General features: G+C 45.0%; 1 protein-coding gene across 1 annotated transcript in view; it reads left to right on the top strand.

Moving 5' to 3' along the window:
- bbs9 (Bardet-Biedl syndrome 9) overlaps positions 1-17,051 on the top strand; it is a 152,158-nt gene that overhangs the window by 85,468 nt on the left and 49,639 nt on the right. The window contains 3 exon segments of the mRNA XM_076081122.1: positions 1,699-1,794; positions 1,796-1,949; positions 8,651-8,761. Of these exon segments, the coding sequence (XP_075937237.1) occupies positions 1,699-1,794; positions 1,796-1,949; positions 8,651-8,761 (361 nt within the window).

Below are 17,051 nucleotides of genomic sequence, written 5' to 3' on the forward strand. Positions count from 1 at the left end.
AGAAACATCTGCTTCCAGATCAGAATCTTTAGAAGTAACCAGAAGAGCACAGGGTCAGTGTGTCGGGCTGCATCACAGCTAACGTGAGGTGTGTTTCATTATTGTCGTCATGACCTCCTTTAGTTAACTTGAGCTGAACACAGTTCTTCATTTTTAGTCAATATTCATAAAACAAAAACTCTTTGAGCGGTTGTAAAACTTGACAAAGCGTTCCTGATGATCTCACAGCCTCTCCTGTGAATCAATGCTGAATAATAAACTGTTGCATGTGCATCAACCCAAAGTCTTTACAAACATCTTATAGCACGAACCGCTTCAGTCATCAAAGATTATGAAGTACACAACCCTCTCTTGTTTCTGGGTACAGGAAACTGAACTAGTGGAACTTTGTCTTAATTCGTCTCCCTGGCCTCGGTCCAAACCCCACTCCTCCTTTCCTTGCTTCCTTTCTTCTCGTTCAGGAGGATGAATGTCTGCAGTTTAAAGACCTTTTTTTTTAATTTTCCTCCGCAGTGTGTGTGTGTGTGTGTGTGTGTGTCCAAGTTTCCACAGAGACCTGCGGTTATGTCGTTCCAAGTATTTGATAACCCGGTGAGGTATTGTGGTGAGAATAGGTCACCCCCCCACCCATCTCTCCTCCTCCTCTCATTTTCTCTCCTTCCACACTCTTTTCACATTGTCTTCTCTTTCCTCCGGTCGTATCTGTCCCTCCTTCGTCTCTCCATCTTTAATATCTGCCCTTCTCTCTATCATCATCATCATCTCATCTCCTTGACCTTAGACAACTCTTTCTCTCTCTCTCTCTCTCTCTCTCTCTCCCTGTCTTCGTCTATGTCTCTCTGTCATCATCATTACAGGGTTGATTACCTGTCATTATGGCTCATTAGGGGCCTATCAGCATGGCGGCAGGCGGGGGGGGAGAGGGGAGAGTGGGAGGATACCTGTCAACAACCCCCCCCCCCCCCCCCCCCCCCCCCCCACACACATCAAGTGTCATCCATTCCGGCTGGTTATGGGATCAGGGGTTTGCAGTACAAGGTGTGTGTGTGTGTGTGTGTGTGTGTGTGTGTGTGTGTGTGTGTGTGTGTGTGTGTGTGTGTGTGTGTGTGTGTGTGTGTGTGTGTGTGTGTGTGTGTGTGTGTGTGTGTGTGTGTGTGTGTGTGTGTGTGTGTGTGTGTTCCTCCCTTTTGATTCTACATGTTTTATTATTCTGTTGCTCTTTCGTAAATGTCACGAACGTCATTAAAGCGTCGAGATTTAAGGTCAATGATTGTTCATTAAATCTTTTCTGGCTCCTCTTCGTCTCCTCTTCCTTTCTTCTCCTTTTCCTCCCCCTAATCTCTTTATCCGTGGCTCCTCTCCTAATTCCTTTTCCTTAATGTACTCTTTTCTCTGTGCCTTTCTCTCCTGTCCTTATCTTCCTCTTCTCTCCTCGTCTTCCTCTCCTTTCCTCTACTCGTCCCTCTCTCCTTCCCTCTCTTCCCTCACCTGTGCTCCATCTCCTGCCGCTTTATCTCCTCCTTCTGTCCTCTCTGTCCTCCTTCTCTTTTCTGTTTCTCCCTTTGTCTTCACCTCCTACTCCCTTTCATAATGTTGAATATACACATATATATCAAATGTTATCATGTGATTCTCACTCCTCCTCTCTCTCCTCTCTCTCCTCTCTCTCCTCTCTCTCCTCTCTCCTCTCCTCCTCAGGGCTGGGAGGAGAGCTGTGATGCCGCCGTCTCCCACCTCCTGCGGAGCTGCCTCTCACGGAGCCCCAAGGACCAGGCCACTTCTCTGGCCCAGCAGGGAGGGCCCCGTGCTGGGCATGCCCCACGACACCGCCCGCCTCAAGAAGCACATCACCCTGATGTGCGACCGCATCGGCAAGGGAGGCCGCCTCACCCTGGCCTCCGAGGCCAACGTCCCCGTCCCCGTCCAGGTCCAGAACCTGGCTGCTCCGGGTGAGTCTGGGAGGGAAGAGAGGGAGAAGGGGTGAGGGAAGGGGGGGAGGGGGGTGAACAGGTAGCACAGGTAGCACAGGAGAGTGGTGGATGGGAGGTTGATGTCGGTCAGGTGTAAAAAACATTTTACTTCAATCCATCCACCACGGAGCAGTCAGCATTGGTTCCTTTGAACCGTTCTTTAAGCTTTAACCTGCTGGTTTTAGCTGCCTGGACGTTATTAATCATAGTAGCAGATCATTTAGGCTTTGTTTTGGAGGGTACTGGCAAAAAACTGAATTTTTTGTTTCCTATCCATCAGATTAGCCCAACATCTGAATGAAGCTGCTATTATAACTATGGAATCAGAGATCCACCTTTTAAATATGAGGTGTGTCTTCCAAAAGAAAGAATACAAATGATCAAGAATTTACAGTGTTGAATTCACCACAACTGCTCCCCTGAGTTTAATATGTTCCTAAATTTGTCATTTTTATTATGCTTTTCATCATAACATCCTTTTTTTTTTGAACAGTTGAAACTACAACTTAACAAGTCAAAGGTGTGTTGGAGTAAAATGAATCCGTCCGGGTGTTCAGAAGAACCTTTGTGTCCCCTGGTGAAGACTTTCAGCTTCGGCAGACAAAAACATGAAGTCCATTCATGGTCCACTTTACGGCCAACACACAGACTCGTATTTAAATGTTCTGTACACACACACACACACACACACACACACACACACACACACACACACACACATAAAAACACTGACAAGTACACACTTATAACACACGCACACACGTGAAATACACAGTGCAGACACACTCATAAAAACATGGATATGCTCATACACACTGGCATGTACAGTTGCATCACACACACACACACACACACACACACACACACACACACACACACACACTCCTTGACATGCGTACGAACATAACCATGCATGCACACACCTTACGGATCATTTAGTCTTGGCCCAAGTTTATAGAGGACTTTCTGACAAGATCATCAATTACTCTCCTCCCTCCCTCCCTCCCTCCCTCCTCCCTTCCTTCCACTCCCTTTTCTCTGGGTTCCATTCAGTCATTTCTGTCTAATTATGTTGTTCATGTGCAAAAGTAATGTATAGAAGCAGAGCAGGTTTTAAACGTTGCTGTTCCGTCTTCCATTCACACAGTTAAAGATGCAGAGAAAAAACACGAGAGCCGACCGATATTTCAGGCCAAATTCTATATTAATTTATGCTTGTATTATTATATACATTATTATATATATATATTGTTAATTATATACACATGTTGACTTGAGATGTGTTAAAGTAAATATGTACACAAGAAGTGTGGTCCTACAGTTTACATCATGCACGTAAAGATGCAAACACCTTGTGTTTAAAAAGAAGGTTTGAAATCCAGATGTTTTCCAGCTTCATTAGATATTACATAATTGTTGTAATGTTCTCCATGATGCAGTTCATAATGTCCTGTTCTGATTATCAGGAGCGAGTGACGTCTCCGTCAGTCGACATGGAAGCTACACTAAGAGTTGCTGAACGTTAACAGCGCAGTCAACTCAACGAGGGTTAAAGAAATACGCTAACTTGTTATGTTGTTATCGTGGGTGTAGCTATGAAGCTAGTTAGCAATCTAGAAAGATGACATCACCTTTCTATAAGCTGGGATCTGGAATCAGACTTTATTCAACTAATACGCTGAATAATACAACTGAACCTCCTGTCCTTGAGGATAAGGTGTGTGTGTGGTGTGTGTGTGTGTGTGTGTGTGTGTGTGTGTGTGTGTGTGTGTGTGTGTGTGTGTGTGTGGTGTGTGTGTGTGTGTGTGTGTGTGTGTGTGTGTGTGTTGTGTGTGTGTGTGTGTGTGTGTGTGTGTGTGTGTGTGTGTGTGGTGAGAGTGAGAGAAAACAGAGGTCTATAAAACTTTAAAGGCCTGTTTAAAAGTCATTATGGTGATTACAGTAATTTTTGTACAAAGTTCAGTGGAACAGAATCAATCAATTAATTAAGTGTGTGTGGTGGTGGGGGGGTTGTGTGTGTGAGAGTGTTTATGTTTATGTTTCCTTGTCATGCGGTCGCTCCTCTCTCCTTTGGTCTGCTGCCAAAATTCACACACACACACACACACGCACGCACACGCACACGCACACACAACGCGCTGCAAGTAAACAGTTGTTTGTTAGTCGTCTCAGATGTTGCTTTTTCACCCACCCGTAAACATACACACTTGTTTACGTTTCCAACATCACCGGCGGCAACTGTTTCCTTCCAGGACCACAGACACACACACACACACACTGGTATACCACACAACAAGCTCAGCTTCATTGGTACAGTGTGTGTGTGGTGTGTGTGTGTGTGTGTGTGTGTGTGTGTGTGTGTGTGTGTGTGTGTGTGACACGTTATCACTCTTTGTTTTATTTATTTATTTTTGTTTTAGTGTTATTATTATTTAGATTTATTTATGTTTTTTTGTGTTTCATTATTTGTGCAAATAAATAAACTAAACTAACAAATTATTATTTAGCTGCATTATAATTACTAACACAGACGGACTTTAAGGTCTAGATAAATGCTGTTTCGTGTTCATACATGTGACTCTCACATATGAAGGTAGACCAGCACAGCTGCCCTTGATGAAGGGCTTTATCTCGTCTTTTTCTTTCATTGTATGAGTTGACGTTAAAGGGACAGTTCACCCCAAAATCAAAGATGCACATCTTTCCTCTCGCCTCTCGTGTAGTTCATCGGTCTGGATTGTTTTGGTGTGAGTTGCCTACTTCAGGAGAGATCTGCCTTCTCTCCGGGGGACGAGATGACACTCGGCTTGTTGAGCTCAAAGCTCCAAAATAATAAAACAGGAAAGTTTCTTTCCAGAAATCACAAACTCGTTCCTCAAGATCGTCCACAGAGCTTATTGTTTCATGTTAGTTCTGCTGCTGCTTTCTATACATTTCTACTTGAGTAAATGAACCGCATGAAGCAGCAGTATTTTCGGAGAATGTTGCTATTCATATGTTGGCAAGCACAAGTTTGTATTTCTTTATTACTAATATATATTATTAATCATTTTATATATTATATATTATTAATCATGTTTAGTATATTTGTTCTATTAAATTAAAGTTCCTTTCATTGAATATTCCTTTTAGCGCTCTCCAAACAGCTGCTGCAGCTGCAGAGAAGTGCGGGCGTTAAAGTCATAATGCTCGTGGTGCATGTTGACCATCTAAAACAACACGTGCACTTTAAAACGTGCACGTCAGACACTTTCAGTGCATTAGGGCCTCCGGTGTTATTGGTAATAGGTCATTAATAATCCAGGGTTACGTGAACATTTTCTCCATATATCTCCACCTCTCCATCACCTGGCCCTCTATCTCACCCTGATGACATCATTCAGACCAAGAGCTACACTCTGTGTGTACACACACACACACACACACACACACACACACACACACACTTTATCTCTCTAAATATGTCTCTCTGCTGCAGCGAACATCTCTTTTGGCAACACTTCCGTCCTCCTCTTGTGCTGCTGTTCTTCTTCTTTCTGTTTCAACCTGCAGTCAAAGTGAGTTCTGTCGTCTTCTTCTTCTGTTTCTCTTTTTCTGTTGTCCACTTCCTGTTCTAATGCATTTAATCCTGCTATAGTTTCTGATGTGCAAAGTCCAATTGAAAGCAAGCAGACACACAGACCACACACACACTCACTCACTCACACACACATCCTCCTTGCCACACGTCGCTGTAGAGCCCGTGTGTGTGTGTGTGTGTGTGTGTGTGTGTGTTGCAGTTATTTTCACAGTGTTCCGTTGGTAGCTGTGGTTTGAGGCCTGCATCTATTTTGGACCTAAAGAGAGGGGAGAAGATGGGCTGTGCATACATGTATTTATGTGTGTGTGTGTGTAAGTTCAGAGGACACGGAGCAAAGGAAAATACATGTAGTATGTGTAAGTGTAGGTCATGTCTGTGTGTAATCCTGACCAGCTGTCTTTGTTCTGTCTCTGTGGCATTCCCTAATTGAAGAGTTCTCCTCCAGGATGCTATATATAAAACGGCAGCGCTCCATGTTGGAAAGAATCAATCACTACCTGAAGTTTCATCCTTCAATACATCTTCAATGTTGAAGGGACAGTTCTGTACAAACTGCCATACAAACACAAGTCACTGTACTGACCTGGCAGAGATCTCTTTCTATAATGTTCGACATGTGAACAGAAGAGAGTAGTCTGATTTATACACACCAGTTTTTAAAGGAATCACACTTCCTGTTTTCTTTTTTCAAAAACATGCGAGTGTGTGCAAAGCTGTGGGTCCAGCGTGCTGCACGTGTGCGCACAGAGATGTGTGTGTTGAGGGGGGATTGAAATAGCGTAAAGCCCGCAGGCCAAATTGCCGGTAACCGCTGCAGCACAGTGTCACCCCGTCTTCAGACCGCAGCCCAGAATAAAGCAGGAATGCGCTGGTGCCTCCGCACTGCCGACCAAGACGGCGCATGTCTATTGGAAGCAGCTTCACCTCCTCGCCCAAGCTGTCTGGAACGGTTCCAGAACTGGGTCCCGAAGCGCCCCCTAAACCGTCACAGACGGGCAACGAGCGGTCCCACACACTGTCCCAAAATGGCTGGGACTTTCTTCAAGCGGTCCTCAAATTTGTCGCGGACCGACCCAAACCATCTGCTTCTGCGTACAAATTGTCCCTCAAATGTCTCCAACTGTTACACACTGCACCAAGCGGTTCAAACGATCTCTAAATGGTTTGGGGCCCTTTGGGGTCTACTTTCCAAATGTCACTCTTTCAAACACTCTCCAAAAACTCTTTTTAAACTGTCTCCAAACATCCGAAGATCTAACCCTCCTGCCCCGTCAATCTCTCCAAATGCCCCGAACTGTACCAACACCGAACTAAAACCCAGTTCACACTACACGACTAAAGCCCTGATGTTCTGCTCGCCAAGTCCCCACGAGAGAGAGAGAGAGAGAGAGAGAGAGAGAGAGAGAGAGAGAGAGAGAGAGAGAGAGAGAGAGAGAGAGAGAGAGAGAGAGAGAGAGAGAGAGAGAGAGAGAGAGAGAGAGAGAGAGAGAGAGAGAGAGAGAGAGAGAGAGAGAGAGAGAGAGAGAGAGAGAGAGAGAGAGAGAGAGAGAGAGAGAGAGAGAGAGAGATCAGCGGTAAGAGACGGCCTGTGTGTGATGTGATTTTGTTTCACAGTAAGTTGCTCCAGAGGTGGGCTATTTCCTTACCTGATGTTGATGTAAGACTGAGGTTAAAACATTCTCTCTCTCTCACAGACACACACACACACACACATTCCCCGTGAAATTGTAAGACAGCGTAAAAAAAAACGACTCGCCTTAGAAAAACACCTGCCCAATTAAGAGCGAGGCATATCCCATTTCAAACAACTGTGTGTGTGTGTGAGAGAGTCAAGCCACAGACTGTGCTCTCACCAAAGAGAACAAGATTGGCTTTAGAAAAGGCCAGGATAAATATTAGAGAGGGCTTAGGGTAATCTTCGCACACACTCACACACACACACAGACGTAGACGCAGTGGGGGAGATGGAGACACACACACATTCTCAGACACCTTAAGGTAGACATGATGGCAGACACACACACACATGCACGCCGTGTCCCGTGCACTCACGGGACTCAGAGGAGCGACGTGTGAAGTGCATGTTGAGTGAAAGTACCGTGAAACTGGACGAAATCCTGGAGGAGGAGAGGACATTGGGAGAAAGGGGGAGGGAAGGAAGGAAAGATGGATAGAAGAAAGATGTGGAGGAGGTGAGGTAGGTGAGGAGTAGACAGGGAAGGAGAGAAGACAGGAAACGGGTGGTGAGAAGATGACACGCAGAGGGGAGGAGATGAAGAAGAGGAGACGGAGAGGGGAGGAGAGGAATGAGGAAAGGGGGATGAGGAGGAGACATAGAGGTGGGCACGGAGGAGAGACAAGGCGTCCAATTCATCGGCCTCAGGAGCTCCCTAAATCCAGACTGATCCCGGGGATTCTAGCAGGGATTTCGTCACACACACACACACACACACACACACACACACACACACACACACACACACTTGCAGACCACATGTTCAACACTATTATTCCACGCTGCATTGCTTCTCCTCTAACTCTGTTTTAATGTTCTGTTAACTTATTGCTGTTTAACTTTCACATATTCTCTCAAAGCTGTGATGAATTATCTGGTGATAATCTTCTCTAATTATGTGCAAACAGAAGATGTTTATGTTTATGCACGATGTCCAGTTAACGTAGGAACCAGTTTTATCTCGGAGCACAACTCTGTGCCACATGATATGTGCAGTAGAACACATGTCCATCAGTGACCAACCATTTCAATACAACTTCACTGTCCTTCATAGAAGACGTCTTTGATTACACTTGAGAACATAGAACAAGTGTTATAGATCTGTAACTCACGGGGAGCGATCGCTACGGATAAAATCCATTTGATGAAAGTGTTAGTGAGCAAAAATACAAACTAGAATAAGAGTCTTATGGTTTCATGTCTCTGCCCACCAGTCAAGCTGTTGTTTACATGCACGTCTGTTGGACATTTGTGTGATATTGATAATTAATATGTGAAGCATTTGCTCAGGATATCGAGGTACTTCTTCAAACGTTGCTTATACACAGTGTGGCTCATTGATGTCCGTCTCTTCCTGTCACTTAGGAGGCGTCGAGCCCATTGCAGAGGTGGCTGGTGACGGGGACGAGCTGGAGCTTCCACAGGAGGCGACCAAGTTCATCAAGAAGAAACAGCCGTCTAAGAAAGTGAAGAAAGGTAGGAGCCTCGTCTTTGTCATTTCATCTCCTTCCCTTCTTTGTGTCTTTACTCGGAGCTGAATATCCTCCGGCTCCAGCTCACCCGTGGCTCCGCTTCACCTTGTCACATGTCAAAATGCATCGACTCCCAGCAGCACATCCGCAGCATTGCTCCCCAGCTTGTCACTGACTCCTGAGCAGAGCTCTGACACTAATATCTGTTCCCTGTCTGTCACACTATTTCTAATCCGCCTCTCGCTGCATAGTGCTCTCGCTCATCTGTTATTTGTACATACCGTCGTGACTGCTGGTTGGCTCGCGGTCCGCAGAATCAGCATGGTTTGGAATTCCCGTTTCCAAAACATGAAATCAAAGGATAATTGCAGGTGCAGCGTGGATGTTCAGTTGTTTATTCCACCGTTCCTCCTGCTCTGTGTTTGGCAGCTATAAGTCTCACACAACAACTCAACTCAACAAACACTACCAACCGCTAACATCAGGCAAAATGTGTTCAAGCCCGTGGAAACAAAGTACAAACTCAAACAGATATTTGGGAACAGTGCCGATGGACTGTCGGGTTGGGTTGTGAGTCGTATTGTTTAAAAGGGAGACAACATATACCAAGATGCTCCTCTTGGAGCTTTGCTTCCAGCTGATTCCATGATCATCCTGGTCATGGAACAGTGGACCTGCTCTTCACCCTAAAACACTGGATGCATCATAAGAGTTTGTCTACATGTGTTCTGTTCCCAGAGGACTTTCAGTATCTTATGGGAAGTACTGCAGGAATATGGCACGCTGTGGTCGATGTTATGAGCTAACCGGTGGGCAGTATTTGTGTATCAGTCAGTGTGTCCTTGGCGTATTAATTTTCGTAACTTGGCGCGATCGCGTGACTGTCACTAAGAGTTCATTGATTAAAACACTATTTACATCTGAGGATTGTACAAAATAGACCAATTCATTGTTAGATGCTGTAGAAACAGGTTTTAAAAATCTACATTTGAATAAATACTTTGATCAAATTCTTTGCAGGATATTCAACCTGTTTCCTTGTAATGCATTTAATACTTCCCATGAATATGAGACATGAGGCTACAGATAATCACAATCCCTCCTTGGCATAGTGGAGGCTGCTTAATGGTGTTCTGCCGTTTACACCTACAGTCTATGGTCATATCTCTGGGTTACACTCGTTGTCTCTCTGCTTCTCCACAGTTCACTTTGTTAGTACGCCCTCTGGTGTTTCGGAGAATCACGCAACAAACAGCGCTTAGAGTATAAACGCCGCGGAGGCTCCCGCTACGGCGCCAAGCGCGAGTACAAACAAAATCTTTTTACTTAACGAAGGTTGTGTCTCGCAGCGGGTAAAATGTTTGGTGACTTCGGGCATTGCATTTCTGCTTTTTGCTGATGCCGTCGTCTCTTCATCAGACTCTGACTTCCCGTTCACACTGGGGCAGCTTGAAGTGTGAAGAGCTTTGGATAAAACTCGGCACCTCCCAGACGAGCCAAACCAGCTGCCCCCTTTGTGTTGCTGCTCATTTTACCAGTCCATCTACATTCCAACCCTCGCATGAAGTCAGACTGTGAAACCTTGAGGAGCTCAGACATCTGGTGGGATCTCATTCTATATCCACTCATTTTGTACTGGAAGTTGATGTGGTTTGGGCGTCTGGTCAAGATGGCCTCCGGGCTCTTTCCTGTGGAGGAATGCTTGGCGTGCCCAACTGAGAGGATACCCGTAACCCCTGGACAGATTACAGAGATTACCCCAGGAGGAGATGAAGGATGTGGCTAGAGTAGAAGACAGATTGGCTGCCTTGTTTTGCTTGCTCCCACTTTATTACGACCAGATAAGCAAAAAGGCAAGATGGACGTTTACTTACTATTGACCCTTGGCTAAGTCCCGCCCCCATGGAGCCCACACTGTCACTAACTGCACATTAACATACATTCTGTATACCGTAGCTAAAGTAGCATAGAAGTGTTAACGCTAGTTAATGATGTGCTAGCGTACTCTGCTAATGTTAGCTCCACAGGTTTTTACTTGGACATGTAGTCGTGAAACCCTGGTCGGAGCTGGATGATGCTGCGCTTTGATTGGCCAGTCTGCGTTCGAGGGGCGGGACTTAGCAAAGGGTCAAATAGTCTGTATTTTCTTTTTAAAGACGTACGCCAGGCCTGTGATAACCACAAGTGGAGGTTTCACTTTTTTGTTCCTATACATGACGTACATTGATCGTAATGCTCTTAAAGACACGGGACTCATTCTGTTATCGTGGTGAAGAACATCCTTTTTATTATCAGTGTTATATCTAAAGACAAACTCTTCCGGCGTTGTAAGACGAGAGCTGGTCCGGGGTCACTCGCCTACTGTTGCCAAGGCACTCACTGTTTTTACTGATTAGGGGAGTTGGACCATCCTCTCATCCTCTACTCAGGTCTGCTCTTGTTCTCACTGTCAGTCTGATGGAGACGTTTGAGTTATCAGGTGGTTCAGTAGAACCGTCTGATTCTATTCTTCTCTAATCAAACTCATCACGTAGGTCGACACGTCTTAATCTTTCTCTCTTTCCTTACTTCCCATCTTCCATCCTGCCATGTTTTACTTTAGTTATCCCGTTTACTTACTGTCTGACAATCACACACATGCTGTCTGGCTCGTGTCTCACACACACACACACACACCTGCCAGAAAGGGGCTTCTGGTTTGCATTGAGGACAAATCTGTGTTTTATGACAGTTTGTCTTTCCTAAACCGGGGCAGATAGACTCGCTTTGATGGGCTCTACTTTTCTTTCTACTCTTGTGTGTGTGTGTGTGTGTGTGTGTGTGTGTGTGTGTGTGTGTGTGTGTGTGTGTGTGTGTGTGTGTGTGTGTGTGTGTGTGTGTGTGTGATCTTCTCAGGCGTTGCCGCTTATGAGAAAGGGAGGTGGGGAGACACAGAGAGTGCGACACAGGGATCATTAGACACACACACACACACAGAGAGGAATATCAATAATACAGCATTTCAACAAGCTTCTGCAACAGGAGATTCATTTCACAAATCTGAGTGAAATGAATCAAACTACTTATTGATTTAGATGCATTTTACTATAAATTGTCAACATCAGTGATTCATTGCAAGTTGAAAGATCTCAGTTGTGTCTTTTTTATCAGCAATAAGAGAAAGTATTGTGTTTACAATGACAGGAAACAGAAAAGCAAGTAAATCCTCACATTGGTGAAGCTGCAACCAGAAAGTGTTTAGTTTCTGTCCTTTATAAATGACTGAAGCAAATAATTAGCAACACTTGTTGAGAGCGCTTCACTCCTTCCAGACTCTGCTTTAGTCTAATCTTTAGTTTCATTATCAGTGCAGTAAATCCACCTTCCTCCTGTTTAGTCAACGCCAGAGAGAAACCCAGCAGATGTTGCTCCACATCCAGACTCCGAGTGTCATCAGTACAACAATAAGTCACTGCGGTGGGATGATTGCATGTTTCAGTGATCATACGTGTTAATGATTCACACTTAAACTGAACCAGTTATGATCGTCCTGTTTGAGATGTTCCAGAGAAAACATGTTGACGGTGAATCCAAACACGGGAGGATCGAGTACACGTACCAAGTACTGTAACAGGTGTAGTTAGGACCCAGGAGCAGTACGACAACACCAGGAATAGTTTGATTTGAGTTCTTTATTTTCTTCAACACACGGCAGGAAGAATATTCTCAGGAAGAACAGCGACAGGATTCTCGTGGTCAAGGACAGAAGGCTGAGCAAGTTACCAGGGCAGAGGCAAGGCGAGGTAGTCCGGAACAGGCAGGGTCGGCAACAGGGAATCAGTCCAAGGGTGAATGCGGGAAAGTTAAGCATGAAAGCAGAGAACGATCTGGCAGTGAGTGTGTGTGAGGCAGGGGTTTAAATAGTGGAGGAGGCAGAGTGAGAGCAGGTGAGAGTGATGAGCTGATGAGGTGAGTGTGACTGGCAGGTGCACTGAATGAACTGGTTAGGTGAGTGAAAGGTGGAAAAAAACTAGATAGAAGTGACAGAGCTGTGACACGTACAAGTACCGCGTACACGTACCGGTACCATGATGGTACGTGTACCAGTACCACGTACACGTACCACGTACAAGTACCGCGTACCAGTACCACGTACACGTACCACCTGTTTCTCAGATTTAAAATCTGCAGACGGCAAAGTGAACTGATAGGAATGTTTCAGTATCGATGCTGCGTCCATCTGTGAAACATCCGTTTCAGATTCTGCACATGTTGCATTTGAAGCAGCATTAAGCTCAAAACCAAATATACAGTTAACTCTGTTTAAGAAAGCTGCATCAGCTGGTCACTTTTATTCACATACAACTTCAGCTGTTGTTTAATATGCTTGGTTTGTTGTGCGTGTGAGTGAGTCTCCCTCTCTTACCTTTCAGCTCCTCCCAAACAGACATGATTGAAAAAAAGCAAAAGGAAAATGATCCCTAATTAGTGATGTTTGTCCTGCAAACCTCCAGAGAAAGTCTGTGGTTGCCATTTAAAGCCAGAGGGGGGGGGGGGTTTGATGATGAGGGGGAGGAGCGTGGGGGTTGGCATCATGTCCAGACTGGTCCTGTCGCCACCACCACCACTCCTCCTCCTCCTCATCCTCCTCATCATCAGATCAAGAGAGAAAACAAGAAACGGCGGTAACTTGATGATTTGATGATGTTTGTTTATTAGACTATAAGTGAAGTGTAACTGTCACCCTGGAGCCCGTTGGCATTGTAGGACAGCGTGTCACATAAATCATAATAATCTGTTTTTTGTACATCACACAAGTTTTTTCACGTAAAAATATCTTTCTTTGTTCGCTATCATGAACAAGTCATTTAGAAATTAATGTTTCTAAATGACGCCTTTATTTTTCACATCTAATTCACCTTCGGTCGAGTATTCACAGGGCTGGTAGTTCGACTCCTGCCTCCTCTTTCTAGCATTATCAAGTGTTCTTGAGCAAGGCACTAAACCACAAACTGCTGCCAGTCCAGCTCGGTATCACCAAATCATCTACGAATACATCTCTTGAGTCATTCTGTGTGTTATTACTATTCATGTACTCAGAGGAAGAGCTGTGGAAGTCATGTGACGCAGGAGGAAGATGGAGAAGGTCTGCATATTGAGGAGGTCGGGCTGGTTGGATTGTTCAGACAAACTCAGGACTTTCACCCTGTAAACCTCTGTTCGTGTCCTTTAGTGAAACCAAGTCAACGCTGACTCACTGTACTTACGTTTGATACTTAACTTACGTACGTAACTTCATTCATGGAACAAACATACTTATTTCAACCTCAACATGATCTTTTTGAACATAACCAAGTACTTTTGTTTGACTTCACAACGTTAACCACGCCTTTAGAAATAAACGTAATTAACAACACAAACAAACCTTTTTTTAACCCAAACCATTTCCTCAACAAAACAAGTAGTTTTGATGAATTCACATCGTCGACCACGTGTTTTAAACTGCGTCCGTATGTGACCGTTTACCCCAAATTATGGTTTTTGGTTATTTCATAACCAAGTAGTTTCGTTGGAAATCGAAAGGTTGACCAATTGTTTTGAAATGCGTCCATATGTGACGCTTATCAGCTGGGATCCAGACCAGCGTTAAAACATCAAGGGTCGTGTTGTTAAAGTTGTATCCATGCTGCTCTCTGGGTCGTGCCGATGCGTCGGTGGTGCGCTGTTTGAATCCGGCCGGAGACGTACAGTATTTCTGTCTCCTGGTGGCAAGATGCCAGAAACAGGAGAAAGCCTCTGGGTGTGCTGAGCAGCTCACAGGGTGGTAGGGAACAAATCAAAGACAAAGACACATGCATGCACCTTCCGCCTACCTGTCTGTGACTTTAAAGTCATTAGGCGTCATGCCAAACCACCACACACACACACACACACACACACACACACACACACACACACAGGGCTTTCTGTGAGAGCGCATGGCAGCCGGAAAGTACATTTGGTCGACTTGAAAGGCATCAAAAGGCGTCTGAGAGTGGGACAAGGAGAGAGAGATATGAGTGGAGCTCTCTCTCTCTGTCTCTCTCTCTCTGTCTCTTTCTCTCTCCGTCTCTCTCTCTCTCCGTCTCTCTCTCTCTCTCTCTCTTCAGCTTGAAAAGGAGGGATAAAAGAGAGATGAAAGGGAGAGTGTCTTCCTTCTCCTCTTTCCTGGCGCTGCATCCGTTTTTGTTGTTCTGCTCCTCCCCTACAGCCCACCTGGGATCACAGACACCATCCACAGCACACACACACACACACACACACACATGAACTCTAGCCTAACCTTTCCTTGCTCTCTTCCCTCCATCTTCATCAGAGAAGAGAAGTCATCAGATCCAGGGTCAGTATGAGGTCAATAGTCTCATTGACCCACTTTATGTACCAACTCAGCAATTACATCAGCTAACCATGCAGGTCCTCTTTTATATTCAGCTGCACCTCATGCACGTTAGCATCAAACTGTCACTGTTGCACCGTGCACATATTAGTCTTTACCCATTAGCGATGCACTTTGAGTATTAGCACGAGCTTTAGCTTTATCCATCAGGTGATGGTTCTAAATAAAAGCTGACTGCATTTATAACCATCCAAAAAAAGGTAGATAAAGAGATAAAGAGAGGTATGTTTGAGGTTTGAAACAGGCGGCAACCTTCAGTTCTGTAGAGTGAAGCCAAAGCTCCAGGGATCGTGACTGTCTGTACAAAACGTCATAGTAATCCATCCAGTAGTTGAGATATTTCAGTCTGGACAAAGGCGGCAACCTTTGGTTCTGACGAGTGTCTTAAAACCTGCATTCTCTCTAGTGTCCACCAGGGGGCGACTCCTCTGGTTGTATAGAAGTCTATGAGAAAATGACTCTACTTCTCTCTTGATTTATTACCTCAGTAAACATTGTAAACATGAGTTTATGGTCTCAATCTCTAGTTTCAAGTCTTCTTCAATACAGCATGATGTTCATTTAGTACATTATGGTCCATTTAGAGACAAATAGACCATAAAGCAGGGGATGCTTTAGGGCGGGGCTACACAGTGATTGACAGGTCTCTACCAGAGACGTATACAGCGTCTCTACGTCACTCCTCCTCAGTCCAGATATGGTCACTTCCTGTTCACTGGTTGCAATAAACAAGATGGCGACGGCCGTCATCAGGTGCTTCAAGGATATTTATGTCTGGACATAAACCAAAGGAGGTTGTTTTATTGATGAAACAATCTGTCGATTCATTGATTTATCAACAGAATTTTTTTTTAAAGGAAGACATATCTAATATTTATAACGTAATAAATACCCTCTGCCCACAGGTTTCAAGTCTTACACCTCCACTCTGATTCCTATAACATGTACAGTAACATGCTCCTTATTTTGATGTGGACGGATGGATGGATGGATGGATGAGTGGATGAGTGGATGGATGGATGAGTGGATGGATGGATGGGTGGATGGATGGATGAGTGGATGGATGGATGGATGAGTGGATGGATGGATGGATCGATAGAAGGATAGATGAGTGGATGGATGGATGGATGAGTGGATGGATGGATGGATGGATCGATCGATCGATAGAAGGATGGATGAGTGGATGGATAGATGGATCGACAGATGGATAGATGAGTGGATGGATGGATGAGTGGATAGATGGATGGATGAGTGGATGGATGGATAGATGGATCGATAGATGGATAGATGAGTGGATGGACGGACGGATGGATGGATGGATGGATGAACCTGTAGAAACACACACATCCTCTCCGTCTTTCCTCTCTGGTGAGTTGTTGCACTTTAGTGACTCAGAGAGAGTCTGTGTTCAGAGGAGACTTGTACCAACATGGCTGAATTACACAGTCCTGTTGTGTCAGTGTGTCTGTCAGATTACAGAAACACAGTGAACAGAGCTATCGGGTTACTGTCACACACACACACACACACAGCGGGCAGGTCTCCTCATCCTGAACAGGATCCTCTCGGGCTTTGGCCAGAATTTCTGACCCATGGATCTCTGTTTCTGGCTCTGTGTGTTGATGTGTGTGACAGATAGAGGTCTCTCTATTCCCAGCCCCCCCCCCCCCCCCCCCCACACACACACACACAGCTAAAGCGTCCTCGCAGATGGAAAGTAAAATATGTGGCTCGTGAAACTGAGCTTGAATGCTGTATGTGTGTGGTGTGTTTGCTGGATATGAAGTGTGTGTGTGTGTGTGTGTGTGTGTGTGTGTGTAAATGTTTTACGGTGTTTATAGTGTGTTGAAGTAGGTGTGGTCATTGCAGAAGATACTGG

The sequence above is a fragment of the Anarhichas minor genome, unplaced genomic scaffold (genome assembly GCF_050575085.1).
Source record: "Anarhichas minor isolate MPS153535 unplaced genomic scaffold, ASM5057508v1 ptg000079l, whole genome shotgun sequence".
Classification (NCBI taxonomy): domain Eukaryota; kingdom Metazoa; phylum Chordata; class Actinopteri; order Perciformes; family Anarhichadidae; genus Anarhichas; species Anarhichas minor.